Source organism: Lolium rigidum, chromosome 5, assembly GCF_022539505.1.
Source record: "Lolium rigidum isolate FL_2022 chromosome 5, APGP_CSIRO_Lrig_0.1, whole genome shotgun sequence".
Lineage (NCBI taxonomy): Eukaryota > Viridiplantae > Streptophyta > Magnoliopsida > Poales > Poaceae > Lolium > Lolium rigidum.
Window position 1 is genome coordinate 112,060,443 of NC_061512.1, and position 15,239 is coordinate 112,075,681.

The window sequence follows — 15,239 nt, forward strand, 5'->3', positions numbered from 1 at the left end:
AACTAAGATAACAAAACGAAAAATAAAAGCACACAGACGCTCCAAGTAAAGCACATAAGATGTGACGGAATAAAAATATAGTTTCACTAGAGGTGACCTGATAAGTTATTGATGAAGAAGGGGATGCCTTGGGCATCCCCAAGCTTAGATGCTTGAGTATTCTTGAAATATGCAGGGATGAACCACGGGGCATCCCCAAGCTTAGACTTTTCACTCTTCTTGATCATATTATATCATCCTCCTCTCTTGATCCTTGAAAACTTCCTTCACACCAAACTCAAAGCAATCTCATTAGATGGTTAGTGCATAATCAAAAATTCACATGTTCAGCAAGGACACAATAATTCCCAACACTTCTGGACATTACCCAAGGTTACTGAAATTTAATGGAGCAAAGAAACCCACTCAAACACACTATAAGAGGCAATGCGAAATAAAAGGCAGAATCGCTCAAAATAGAACAGTCCGTAAAGATGAATTTTTTCAAAGCACTTAACATGCTCAGATGAAAAAACTCCAGTTGAATGAAAGTTGCGTACATATCTGAGGATTACTCATGAATTTTTTCAAGATTTTTAGATTTTTCTACAGAGAGAACAACTCAAATTCGTGACAGCTAAAAATCTGTTTCTGCGCAGAAATCCAAATCTAGTATCAACTTTCTATCAAAGACTTTACTTGGCACAAAAACGAAATAAACATGATAAGGAGAGGTTGCTGCAGTAGTAAAAACTTCCAAGACACAACAAAACAGTAGCAAAATAAAAACATGGGTTATCTCCCAAGAAGTGCTTTCTTTATAGCCATTAAGATGGGCTCAGTAATTTTAATGATGCTCTCACAAGAAATAAGAGTTGAAGCAAAGAGAGCATCAAAAAGCAAGTATGAAACACTTTTAAGCCTAACCCTCTTCCTATGAAAAATAATCTTGTAAGGGAACAAGTACTGAAAGCACAAAGCAACAAGCATAGAAAGGCAACACAAGCGCAACTTCAAGATTCTCAACATAAAGAGGGGAAACTTAATATTATTAAGATGCATATAACCATGTTTCCCTCTCTCATAATAACTTTCAGTAGCATCATTGATGAAATCCACAATATAACCATCACTTAAAACATTCTTCTCATGGTTCATATGCATAAAAGTATCATTATTTTTGGCATAAGAAAAACTCTTCTCATTAATAGTAATTGGAGCAGGATCATTATCAAGAATTTGAACATGGTAAACACGTTGCATACTAAGGGGGTGGTTTTTGGCAATCCCATCATAACTATGACAAGTTTCATAAGGATAATTATAACCTGTGTCATAGCCATCTCTATAACGATTATCTAAATCCGAAGATATAATATCATCATTTTCACTAAAAGTAAAGGTCTCAAATATAGGATCTTCAAGCACAACATCCCCAATCTTAGATCTTTCAATATCATCGTTTGAGGGAACATGGATAGTGCTAACATCATTACTTTCATAATCGGTACCAAAGAGATTTTCAGTATCAAAAGTAGTGTGCTCTTCCAAATCATGACCACTAATATAGGTAAAGGGCATAGGAAGATCATTGTACTCAGATTCATTATCATAATAATCATTAGGAGCAACATACTTACGGTTACCTATTGTTATCTCATACACGCGGGGATATGCCGGTACCTCTTTCTTTTTATTCCCCCTTTTCTTCTTCTTCTTCGTTCCCTTCTTCTTCTTCTTTTCCCCTTTAGGAGGGAGAGGCTTGAAAGGAAGCTTCTCCACATAACCTGGTTTATTATTAGAAACAATAGAAGAAACTTGGGAGGATACCTCTCTTTCATTAATAAGAACAAAACACATATTAGTCCTGTCATATTTTGGTAAAGTCCCATCCTTTATAACACTTTGTATGTAGGTGTTGGCATGGCAATTATTAACACAATAGAGATAACATCCATGCAACACACTATTCATATCAAGATCACTCATATCTAACAAAGAAATTTTTCTTGATAACTCTTCACACCCCAAAAATAAAGTAAGTTCATCATGCTGATTAGAAGTGATCATGTTATCACAATATAGACCTGAAGTACTCATTAAATTCGAAATACTATCATCATGACCATAACATTGAAAATTAAAATGACCCACTTCATAGCAAAGTTCACAAATAAAAGGATGGAGGTCACAAACTTTTTCACCAAGATCTTTTAGAGCCTTGGACCACATTCTAGTTTTTTCATTCCTATGATGGATACAATATTCATCTTCGATTTGATTAATTCCACAAGGTCTATGCATTCCACAAAAATTAACATGCTTGTAAGAAATAGTATTTTCAGAAGTTTGGGCATGTTTATTGCAATTATTAACAACAATTTCATTTTCCATGCAAGTGTCTTTAAAAGGTTCATGATACATGTACCAATTTTCTTTAGGAACATTAATATGAGAAGCAAAGGCTCTATAGCAATCGACCATAATTTGAGGATCAAGACCATATTTAGCACTAAGCTCTTGAAAATCAGCAGTTTGAGCGAAAGACTTAATGCAATCATACTCGTAGTTTATACCTGATTCTTTACCTTTGTCATTCTCCCAATCTTCAATATTGCTTTGAATTATTTCAAGAAGATCCCATCTAGCTTCAACCTCCTTGCCTGTGAAAGATCCCTCCAAGCATGCATCTAGATAGTCCTTGTGGTGTCCTGAAATCCTTGCATAAAAATTATTAATAATAACATTACGGGGGAGCTCATGAATGGGACATTTGAGCATTAGTGACTTAAATCTCCCCCATGCTTGGGAAATACTCTCTCCATCACGAGGATAAAAGTTATAAATGTAATTCCTATCAACATGCACTTCATGGGGAGGATAAAAGTTAGAATAAAAGAGAGGTACAATTTCCTCCCAACCAATAGATCGACCATTCTTCAGCATCTTATACCATTCCGCAGCTCTGCCCTTCAGAGATATAGAGAATAGCTTCCTCTTAGCTTGGTCCTTTGAAATACATGCACTCTCGAACAACTCGCATAATTCATGTATAAAGAGTAAATGATCACTAGGATGGACAGTCCCATCTCCAAAATAGCAATTGTTCATAGCAAGTTCAACAATTTTCATAGGTATCTTGAAAGGAATACTTTAAGTAGGTGGATTTAAAATATCACAAGCATCATTAGAGTTATCGCATATGGGAGATAAAGTATTATCAGAGCAAATCTTCTCCCCTAAAGATGGGAAGCTAAAAAGATCATAAAAACTAGCATCCCCAAGCTTAGACTTTTTCATAGCATTAGCAGTAATTGCGTTCATACTAATAACATTGCTACTAGCATGCAAATAAGGTTCCATAGGTTTTTTAATTTTCGCATCAAACAATTCATGTCTTAACTCAGGAAAAAGATTAAAAAGCTCACTAATTTTGTTGTTGTTTTCCATTATGCCTAACTAGTGAAAAATAAAAACAAGAAACAAAAAGATGCAATTGCAGAATCTAAAGGAGATACCCTCGAGCACTCACACACCGGCAACAGTGCTAGGAAATAGCTTAGTAGTCGGAGGATGTGAATACCTTTTACCTTACCTCCCCGCAACGGCGCCGTGAAAATAGCTTAATGTCTACGCACGCTTCTATTCCCGTAGACGGTGTTGGGCCTCCAAGAGCAGAGGTTTGTAGAACAGACAGCAAGTTTCCCTTAAGTGAATCACCCAAGGTTTATCGAACTCAGGGAGGTAGAGGTCAAAGATATCCCTCTCAAGCAACCCTGCAATTAAGATACAAGAAGTCTCTTGTGTCCCCAACACACCTAATACACTTGTCAGATGTATAGGTGCACTAGCTCGGCGAAGAGATAGTGAAATACAAGTAATATGGATGACTGTAAGTAGTAATTGCAATCTGAAATAAAAATGGCAGCAAGCGAACATGTAGCAGAACTTGTTGGAAAGGGTGTTTCAATGCTTAGAAACAAGACCTAGGGATCATACTTTCACTAGTGGACACTCTCAACAATGATCACATAATTGAATAAATAAATGCTACTCTCAAACACTCTCTTGTTGGATAACAAACACCATTCATTGTGTAGGGCTGCAAAAACACACCTCAAGCCGGAGTAAACAAGCTCCACAACGTCATAAAGGAATCACACACGATGCGCACACTGTCACCATCACACCGTGGAGAGTAAATCCGCAGTTCATATTAAAGTAACCTCTAGAGTGCATAATAGACAAGAGTAACATCTACATATTCAACTAGATTACAAAGCTCATGATCACATAAAGATCACACCATGGGAGAGAGAGATGATCCACATAGATACCGGTAGAGCCCTCAGCCTCGGGGGAGAACTACTCCCTCCTCATCATGGGAGACAGCAACGGCGATGAAGATGGCGATGGAGTCGATGGAGATGGCTTCCGGGGGCACTTCCCCGTCCCGGCGGCGTGCCGGAACAGAGACTTCTGTCCCCCGAACTTGGCTTCGCGATGGCGGCGGCTACGTAACTTTTCGTGGAGGAAGACCGATATCTTTAGGGTTTTCGCATCTGGGAGAATATATAGGCGGAAGGGCGGCCTCGGAGGAGTCCCGAGGGGCCCACCCCACATGGCGGCGCGGCCAGGGGTGGGGTCGCGCCCCCTATGGTGTGGGATCCCCTTGGCCCCCCTCTGGCCCTTCTCTGGCTCTCTGGGTTCGTCTCGGCAAAATATTGACTTATGTCTTTGTGGGGTCCAATTCCGAGAATATTTCCTGTGTAGAATTTCTGAAACCAAAAACAGCAGAAAACATGAACTGGCGCTTCGGCATCTTGTTAATAGGTTAGTACCGGAAAATGCATAAAAATGATATAAAGTGTATATAAAACATGTAGCAATTGGTATAATATAAGCATGGAACATCAAAAATTATAGATACGTTGGAGACGTATCAGCTAGCACCTCCTCAACGCAGATGTACTCTCTTTTGTGAGTGGAACTGCGAGAAACAAACCTCGCCTCGTCTCCGCGCCATCCGGTTGTCCCGCTCCTTACTCTTACTATTTTGCTTGTTCCTTTGCTTGTTGCACTTGTCTAGGATCATTGTAGGAACACCGACATCACTAAAGCAATTATCTTTACCTTCCGCACCGCTAAAATCGAAAAAGACTAAAACTTGACGTAGCAACCATTCACCCCCCCCCTCTTGTTCGCTACGATCCATTCACTCTGGAAAAGCCGCAAGGAGCAATGCACAAGAGAATCCTATTTGTGCCATCTTACCAGGCTCACTTACGCCACCCCATAGTGTACGGTGACCACACATTTTAATCATCGGCACCACCTCGAAGAAAAACCAAAATAAACGAAGAAGGCCAACTCAAATACGAGCCAAGTAGGATCAACTAAACAAATTTTAACATTTAGAGATGAAGTCAGTGAGGCCAAGTAGGATGCACAAGAGGTTGATATTTGTGCCATCACACCATGCTCACCGGTCCCACCTCCAAGTGTAGTGACCAAACATTCTAATTATCAAGTGCAAATAAAATTAAAGATCAAATCAAATGCGAAAAATGACTATCGAAACTAAAGATCCATATATATAAGTTCACAAAAAATTTAGTTAGTAACCAGGACAATTAGGACTAGTTCCTAGTTAAATAGCAACAACAATAAAAATGAATTAGTTCCTAGTTCCTAGTATTTGTTCTCTATCATTGGAGAAATTATTTGGGATTTTAACACTAACACTAACACTAACCAGAATTTTAGCGAGGAGCTAGGAAATGCAGAAAACATCAAGAAACACAAAGAAAGGTTTTCGGAGGAATATCTCTCAGTCTTGAGTAGAGGTGCTATTCAAAGTCATCACAGAGAAGAAAATCCACATCATAGTATTTGTTCTTATTTTAAAATTTATGCCTCAACCTTTGCATCATTGGCTAAAGCAAGCATAGATCTTTCCATTAAAAGTACCTCAAGCAACATCAGTAGCTTGGGATGGACAGTTGCATCATCTGACCTTACAACTATGATCAATGCCTATATTTCTCACTCTACATAAGCACCAACCAAGATTCTAATCCAACATATCTATATCCTGTGCACACTCAATGAGGCACCACGGGATAAATATGATAACTAGAAAGCACATGGGAATTTATGCAAAGCTAGAAAAACATTAAAATAAAACTATAAGATCATCAGTTTAAGCAAGCAAAGCCACCAGAATCATGCCATAATTACACCAATACACATACATGATCAAATTAGTATATCTTCATCTCAAGTAGTGCGTTGAACTAATATCATCATTCACTAAAATGCCCTGAAAGCATAATAGTAATTCAATTTATAGCACATCAACCTCTTAAACAAACCACGAGTTGTTTGATGCCAAAGCATATAACCAACTAATACATCTGACCACGAACTTGACATAGTTAATTTACCCCACATGTTATAAAGATCAGATGATCATTTGATCATCTTGATCCAGCAACCTAGCCACCAGAGATATTTATATAAGCTCACAAGCAACCAATAAGAAGGTACACAATTCATGTACAACAACAACAGAGCAACCAGATCATGTACAGTAGCAACAGAGCAACCAAAGATATTATCGGTGGCGGTGGGATTCACTTGGAGGTGGGCCGGGGTGGGATTCGCGTGATGCGGTCGGTGCCATGATGCGGTCGGTGTCGTGGAGGAGGAGAGACGGCTGCAGAGAGGAGGCAAGACGGTGGCGTGGACGTGGAGGAGGGGAGACGACGACGTGGCTGTGGAGGAGGGGAGACGGCGGGCGTGGAGGAGAAGATGGGGGAGGCGACGTACGGGCGAGGGAGGGGAAAGGGAGGAGAGATATACGGACCGCCGTCGAGGACCAATAATTGGGTCTAGTTTTGTGGCGCACCAAGCAACGTGCGCCACAGAAAGGTGTAATTCTATGGCGCACGTCAATCATGCGCCACATAAATAGTGAAACCAATGATTGGGCCTGACCAGGGTGGGGCCCACCATATTTCTGCGGCGCATGTGAGATGGGTGCGCCACAATCAGCTTTTTTAGTGGCGCACATTGGCTAGTGCGCCACAAAAAATATTTTTGTGACGCATGGAAAAGTGGTGCGTCACAGAATAGTCTCCCACCTATAACTAGTTTCCTACTAGTGTTGTTCCCCACCGTCTAGGTTGTTGTTCCCCTTCGTATAGGTTGTGGTTTCCTTCCGTCTAAGCTCGTGTGTTCCCATCCGTCTAGGTTGTTGTTCCCCTCTGTTCAGGATGTTGTTCCCATCCATTCATTTTGTTGTTCCCCACCATCTAGGCTATTTCCCCCCTCTGTCCTATTGTTCCTCTTTGTCTAGGCTCTTATTCCTCACTCTCCACGATGTTGTTCCGCTACATCTAGGATGTTGTTCCCCACCGTCTCGACTATTGTTTCCCTTCATCTAGGTTATTGTTCCCTTCCATCTAGGTTCTTGTTTCCCTCCATTTAGATTGTTCTTCCTCTCCGTTCAAGCTATTGTTCTCCTTCGTCTAGGCAATTGTTCCCCTCTGTCTAGGCTATTGTTCCCCTAGTAGAATAGATGTATTAGACAAACACAATGCTTTTGTTCCCGACTAGAGGAGATGTGTTTCTCGAATGCAATATTCTTATTCCTCATAATCTACGGGGTTGTTCCTTACATAACCCCAACTTGTTCCTTCTTATAAAAAAATGTTCCCCGGGACAGACGAGATGTGTTCCTCTTAGGAAATATAACTGTTCCCCGAGTAGAAGTGATTTGTTCCCTGAAAGCAATATTTTGTACCCGAGTATACGAGATGTGTTCCTTAGAGGCAATGTTGTTGTTCCCTACCTAAACGAGATGTGTTTCACGGACACAATATTCTTGTTCCCTGAAGTAGATGAGATTTTGTTTTCTCATATGCAATATTTTTATTCACCGAATAGACAAGATTTGTTTTTTGGACGAAATATTGTTGTTCCATGAGATTCCTAGGTTGAGCAATAATTAATCGAGACTTCTAGCTTTATTTTTTGAAAATTTATGCCGGTCCTACTCTTTTTTGTATTTGTTTTCATTTCTTTCAGATTAGCCTAGCTAGCTATCCACACATGAAACATATTTATTTGTGTGGTATGTTCAAATTGATTGTGTCTTCAAATAACCTAAACTTTTTATAAAAAAATAAGGGACCGTGTTTGGAGGACGCGGCTAGGTAAACGGCACCACACGACGCGTCTCCTAAACGCTTGATCCAACGCTATTAGCAGACACGGTTTAAGTGACGCTAGTGAAGATGCTCTAATAATTTAGAAAGGAGGGAGTTCTAATCTTCACGGAGTACTAGTGACTAGTGGGAGAACAAGACAAGCGGATGGCAGTCCACGGAACCTTCTACCCAGCGACTCCTCCCGTTCAATTCGTGGGTTGGCGCCAAATGTCACCCGAGTCCTAGATTCGGCCAAACACGAAATGAAAACGTTCACACGCACCGACGCATGCACGCACACATCACCGTGTTGTTTCCATCTCTCGCAAATCTTGGGTGATCTCCGTGCCGCGATCGATCGTCCTCATCATCGTATTCTAATGCGGGGCAGGAATCGCAGCTGGCCTGCCATACTCTGCCGATCTCGCAATTTCATATTCCCCGTAACTCGCGCGCCGCTGACTTCCCCCGCACTCAAATCAATCAAAACTGCATCGTCGCCGCCCACTAGCCGGCACGTCGATCCCAACCAAAACCCTTCTCCTCGTCTCGTCCTCGTCTCCACCCCACACAGGCGGAGTGGAAACTACTCTATACATCTGGGAGAGCTCCAGGCACCAAGCCATTGCGTTCGCGAGGATCGAGAGAAGCTAATTAAGTACGGTAGCTAGCGGTCGATCGTGCTACTAGCTGCTATGGCGGTGGCCGGCGGGTTGGGTCGCCCGGGGCGGCCGACGCGAGGGAACAAACAGATGCAGAAGACAATCAACAACGTCAAGATCACGGTCATCTGCGGCTTCATCACCATCCTCGTCCTCCGCGGCACCGTCGGCATCGACTTCCTCTCCTTCGGCGGCGGAGGCGGCGGAGAGGCGGCAGCTGACGCCCAGGTGTTCGAGGACATCGAGCGCATCCTCCGCGAGATCCGCTCCGACTCCGAGCCCGATGAGGATGACCAGCTCGCCGGCGCGGCGTCGGGCAACAGCTCGACGGCCGTGCGCGTCGAGGAGGTGATGAGGAACTACACCCTCGGCCCCAGCATCACGCGGTGGAACGCGCAGCGCCGGCAGTGGATGTCCCAGAACCCGGGGTTCCCGTCCCGCGACGCGCTGGGCAAGCCCAAGATCCTGCTGGTGACCGGGTCGCCACCGGGGCCGTGCGACAACCCGGCGGGGGACCACTACCTGCTCAAGTCCACCAAGAACAAGATCGACTACTGCCGCATCCACGGCATCGAGATCGTGCACAACATGGCGCACCTCGACCGCGAGCTCTCCGGCTACTGGTCCAAGCTGCCCCTGCTGCGCCGCCTGATGCTGTCGCACCCGGAGGTGGAGTGGGTGTGGTGGATGGACAGCGACGCCATCTTCACCGACATGGCATTCGAGCTCCCGCTCGCCCGCTACGTCGCCAGCAACCTCGTCATCCACGGCTACGAGGACCTCCTCTGGAAGCAGCGCTCCTGGATCGCCCTCAACACCGGCAGCTTCCTGCTGCGCAACTGCCAGTGGTCCATGGAGCTGCTCGACGCGTGGGCGCCCATGGGGCCCAAGGGCAGCGTCCGCGAGGCCGCCGGGAAGGTGCTGACGGCGAGCCTGACGGGACGGCCGGCGTTCGAGGCCGACGACCAGTCGGCGCTCATCCACCTGCTGCTCACGCAGAAGGAGCGCTGGATGGAGAAGGTGTACGTGGAGAACAAGTACTTCCTGCACGGCTTCTGGGCGGGCCTGGTGGACAGGTACGAGGAGATGATGGAGAAGCACCACCCGGGGCTCGGCGACGAGCGATGGCCCTTCGTCACCCACTTCGTCGGGTGCAAGCCATGCGGCAGCTACGGCGACTACCCCGTGGAGCAGTGCCTCGGCGGGATGGAGCGCGCCTTCAACTTCGCCGACAACCAGGTGCTCAGGCTCTACGGTTTCCGGCACCGCTCGCTGGCCAGCCCCAAGGTGAAGTCGGTCGCCAACAGGACGGCGACCCCGCTCGAGGCCAAGGAGGCAGCCCTCAACATGACCACCAAGATCGAGACTTGATTATTGGCTATCGTCGTTCGTCCGTCCCCACGAATGAATTTTGAGAGGTTTTGGTGTTCGAGTTCCAAGTTACTAGGCCAGGAAGTTATAGCATTTGACATGTCACACCGTACCTTTTGTTGTTTCAATTGAAATACAGGAAAGGAGAAATAGAATTAAATTTTTTTCGATAAAGGGAATATATTAATATCGTGAAGATATCAATTACACCCAGCCTCTGCAACAACGAGTGCCCTAATGGCAATACGGATGCACACAGCCAAAAAAAAATTACATAAAAGAAAAGTCTCGCTGCAGTGATAAAAGAAAAGTCTCGCTACAGTGACCAGTTCATTGAAACAACGGACCAAACACCACCAAAACAGCACTAGAAATCCATCAACTCCAAAAACGATGCCTCCAAAAAGGGAATAGTGCACAAGCGCCATCATCGTCATGATCACAGATCATAGGTTTTCACCCCGGAGAAAGTCCGCACTCACAAAACAATACCTTAAACAAGGTCATTGTCAGGCACAACCAATTAAGACCAGACCTTGGGTTTTCACCCTGCAGGTTTAGACACTGAATTCCTCCCATGCTGTCGCCCCCACTTGCCAATTCCGCTGCTCCAAGTCACAGAGCACCAAGCCAGAATCCCTACACCCCTAGGACTAAAACTTCCATTGCCAGTCTTCAGTTCCCGGCTTTCGTGTCATTCTCCGCGTCTGACTTCATTGTGGAACTAAGACATGTCCCATGATGGCAACAGAGCGCAGAGCTTCACAACGCCTCCTCTGGAACCAAACGGTCAGAAAAAACATGGCTGCGCGCGACCGAAACACCATCCGCACCGGCAAACTCCAGGCATGACATCTATTTGGAATTGACGGACGGAGTCTTCCATAACTCGGTAGTCCGCCCAAGATCAGTGATGATTGGTGACAGGAAGTTCTTCATCACACAGAGAGAGGAATCCAAAGACTGCTACCTTTATTTAAAACTTGGGCAGCCGATGGAATGGTAGACGCTATCGACGAAGAACCAAGAACCAGAGTTGAAGCCCTGCAATTCAACATCCAGTCAACGACCATCAGATCCCATGCATAACCGAACGGCCCGAAGGAACCGCCAGCCCCAAGCAGCGCAGATCGGCGGCAACTTCAGGTGGTTGTGCAGCCATCTTGATCATGCCCATCAAAGAGTCAGCCCGATGTGTGTAAGTTGCTGGCATGTACATGATGCGTACAAGATCCAGCAATAGTGCATCAATTGATGCAGAGGCTGGGGCTATGCTCCCATTTCGAAAAAAAATACATGCTCCGGCCGGCCGCTCGCGACGCTGTTGCCTGATTCGTGATCTGCGATTTAGATGCAACCACATCAAGGGCGACCAGCGGCGGCCGGATCGGTGATGACGAGAGGACGGGAGAAAATGACATCTAGAACCAGCGAAAAAAGAGAAAAAAGATTATTGGGCACCCCACCACCACCGTCCGCCGACGGGCAGCCTCCTCCGGCGGCGGTAGGGTGGAGGATGGCGGATCGAGGAGCCTGAGAGGTGGCGGCGTGGAGGCCTCCAGAGTCGCCTGTGAGGCGACCCGGGAGGTTAATTACTGCAGCAAGTGAACCTGCTGCATGATTGTTACTACTAGTAGTTTCTTAATTTGTTGGATGGGCTCCAGGACTAAATCAAATACAGGGAGTTCTGAAGCTTCGTTTTGCTTTTCGCGTCCCCAAATAAAATTTCAGAAATTTTAAACTGGATGAGATTCGTCCAAACTTACATAAATTCGAACGAAATTTGACTAAATTTAAACTAAACCTAATCTAGAACCACTTGCGGCGGCCGGAGGCGTCGTAGTACTGCTGAAAGTTGTACATGTCGTCGGTGACGACCTCCTGCTTGACGCGCTCCTCGACGGGCTCGTCCTTCACCAAGCCGCTTGGTCCTGCCTCGCCGTCGTCAGTGAGGTCCACCAGCGGCTTGCCGGAGTCGCGGATGGACATGCCGATCGCCGCGTCCAGGTCGCCCCTCCAGGCGTCCTTGTCGTTCATGGACGCCAAGAACGCCGCCCGCAGCCCTGGGCAGTCCTCGGGGTCGTCGCTGCTGGCGATGAGCCGCTGCTGCCGCTCGTACTCCGCCAGCAGCGCTGCCTGCGACGCTTCCTCCGGCTCCTCCTTCACCTCCGGCTTCGGGATGAGGAGGGCGCCGCCGCGCCTCCTTTGCTGCCGCCGGCTGCCGCTGCCGCCACGCCTCGTGTTGACGGGCGTCGCCGGCTCCTCCTTGACCTCCCGTTTGGGGACGGTGTAGGGCGCCGACCGGTACGACGAGAACTGCAGGGCGTCTTAAAACAGCGGCGGCAGCGGGTGGTTGCACGCAATAACTCCGGCGCGGACGGCCACGCGGCCATGCACGACGAGACGCGTCCCTGCGTCGCCTGGGAAAACAGGGACGCCATTAACGTCACTTGACCAAAGGTAGGCGACTGGGTTTTAGCCTTCCGTGCCGCTGACGGGTCGGCCCCGCCACTCCCCGCCTCGCATTTCGTTGTGTCCGGCGTGCCCGGTGCGTCTCCTGTGGGACGGGGACGGGCTCGGGGCGCCGGACACCGTATGGGGGCGCGCCGGACAAAAATGGGCTTTGGGGGACACGGCTGGAACAGTTTTTTTGTCCGGCGCGCCCCAAATCCCTTTGGGGGACGCTTTGGGGGACGCGGCTGGAGATGCTCTAACTACCTCAGATTAGGTTGAATGATCGCATTGTTTTGGTTGTAGCATTTCTCAAGAACTAGAGGATATCCAGCGCGCTGCGAGATTCATAGATGAAATTTTAATTGGCCCTTAGATATTCTTTCAGGACAAATTCATATTTGACAATAAATAGCTCGGGGTACACAAACAACACTAAACAAATAAGTATATCATGTCATGATAGCACAAATGGAGCAGACAATAGGAAATGGATCGACCAGAAATATTTTTTACTCTGATTGTTGCAATGTAGCAGACTAAATAGAAAATGAGTATAGCACATATTTGAACACAAATACCTTGTGTTGGTTGTCTGAACATTGCACAAATGGAGCACAATCAGTCTTTTGGAATTGCTTAGGCGCCGTAATTAGCTAGAATCACATGATAGATATTATCTTGGAGATTGGATTTTTTTTTTCGAAATGGGGGATGTGCCCCAGCCTCTGCATCAAAAAGATGCATACGGCTGCTTTATTACCTTATTCAAGTCCAGTTTTAACCTTATTACAACTCATGTCTCATGTCAAGTTGATCTGAAAATCAACCAACGCAAGAAAAATAAAGCAAAAGACAAAGCGGCATTACAAAGTGATCCTATGATCAAGCCGCCACCCACACCGGCTGAAGAAATCCCGTGCTACCGTCTCCAGTCGGTTGCACCCATACTCCATGACATCCCGCTGCTCCTCGGACTGGAGATAAGACCACATACGGATCCAGTGAATAACCATAGGGAGAACCTGCAAGAAAGGTTGTTTTGTCGGTTTGTTAAAAACAGTATCATTGCGTATATTCCAAATAGCCCAAAGAACAGCGCAGACTCCCACCCTAATTTGAACCAAATCCTTCTTGGCAATACCGCTTAACCAATTACCAAAGAGATTTGTAATGTTCTTTTTTTTGGGGGGGGGGGGGGGCAAACTGAAAGTCATAAAAATAATACGCCATATGCGCTTAGCGAGATTATCTTGGAGATTGGATGAAAGAGAGACGTCCAACAATAACTAAATACAATGTTTAACAGTGTAACCCTCGAGCGAATAGCTTCTATGCGACACTTTTGAGTGGTATTGGACCAAACACAACATTGTTCGTTGCAATTCCTCTCGCAGGAACATTTCTTGCTCCCAAAATAGCCTAGTTGAGACACAAGCCTTAAATGGTAGAGACGTAGTTAGCAATTTGGATATGGGACCGAGCGGGACCAACTACTCATCCATGTCAGATCCACCCACACTATCCGACTTAGGGACTAGTACAATACGAGTGCCCGGTTCCGTCCACGCGTAAGCGCCTGCCCACCGCCCGCTATTTCCTCCCCCAACCCATTCTTATTCTTCTTCTCCGGCGACGACGACCGACGAGATATGTTGACCTGTAGTTTAGCCTTCCGCCCCTCATGGCCTTAGTATGGTGCAATGCCTATGACCAAATGTCATGACTGCCCACGCGTCATGCCATTGAAGCGAGTGGTCACAACGAAGGAGTCGAATGGCAACTATGGGCGATAATTTGTAAAATGCTCCTATTTGGAAGATTGTAATTTCTTAACCGCAGAGAGCAAGACAGAGGCGGGAAAGGTTAGATCTGAGTTCTCCATCGGTATGTTTTTACTCTGATTTCTGCAGATTTTTGATTTTTTTCTCTGATTTGGGATTTAGGGTTCATGTGTTCTTTTTCAGATTCTCAAGAAATGTAGCCATTTCCCCATGACTGCAACATTTTATTTTTGTATAATTTCTGCGGGAATTATTTACCTTTAGACGATCAGTCGTTAGGGGTTCTTATTATTGTGTTTGAGTGTAATCTTAATGATACCTATAATTTGAACCCCGACTTTCCTAATGAATAAAACGAGGCAACAATTCAGCGAAAAAAAATTACGTGTTGTGTTGCTCCAGTTCCTCGGTTTTATTAGTTAATAGGCAACAACTTTATTAACATAGAGTGTTGTGTTCCGTTAAAAAAAATAATTGTTGGGCCCAGCCTAGAGAGAAATCAAGCCCGCCCAAGTTGGTGCACACATTTAGCTTTGGATAAAAGAGTTGGTTTTAAACGATTTGAATGAATGAATGGTTTTTTTTTAGGTGTCCTAATGCACATTTGTTGTGTAGTTTCTTTTTTCCTATGTGACATATAGTGCTAAAACGGGGCTGTGTTAAACTATTGAGTGTTCCGTTTTTTGGACAAATAAAAGAGAAACATATAAAATTTAAAAATTGGCACAAATAATTAAAGGGAAACGTATAAAATTTAAAATTGATATAAATATATTTTT

At 45.4% G+C, this 15,239-nt stretch overlaps 1 protein-coding gene across 1 annotated transcript; it reads left to right on the plus strand.

Annotated features, from left to right (window-relative positions):
• The first annotated feature begins 8,887 nt into the window (after nucleotides 1-8,887).
• Nucleotides 8,888-10,225, plus strand: LOC124651059 (probable glycosyltransferase 3). Its single transcript, XM_047190209.1, has one exon. It carries the CDS (start codon nucleotides 8,888-8,890, stop codon nucleotides 10,223-10,225), a length of 1,338 nt encoding a protein of 445 aa, XP_047046165.1.
• The last annotated feature ends 5,014 nt before the right edge of the window (nucleotides 10,226-15,239 follow it).

Excerpts from the sequence above, each read along its gene's own strand:
- LOC124651059 (XM_047190209.1), top strand. The coding sequence starts at position 8,888 with ATGGCGGTGGCCGGCGGGTTGGGTCGCCCGGGGCGGCCGACGCGAGGG.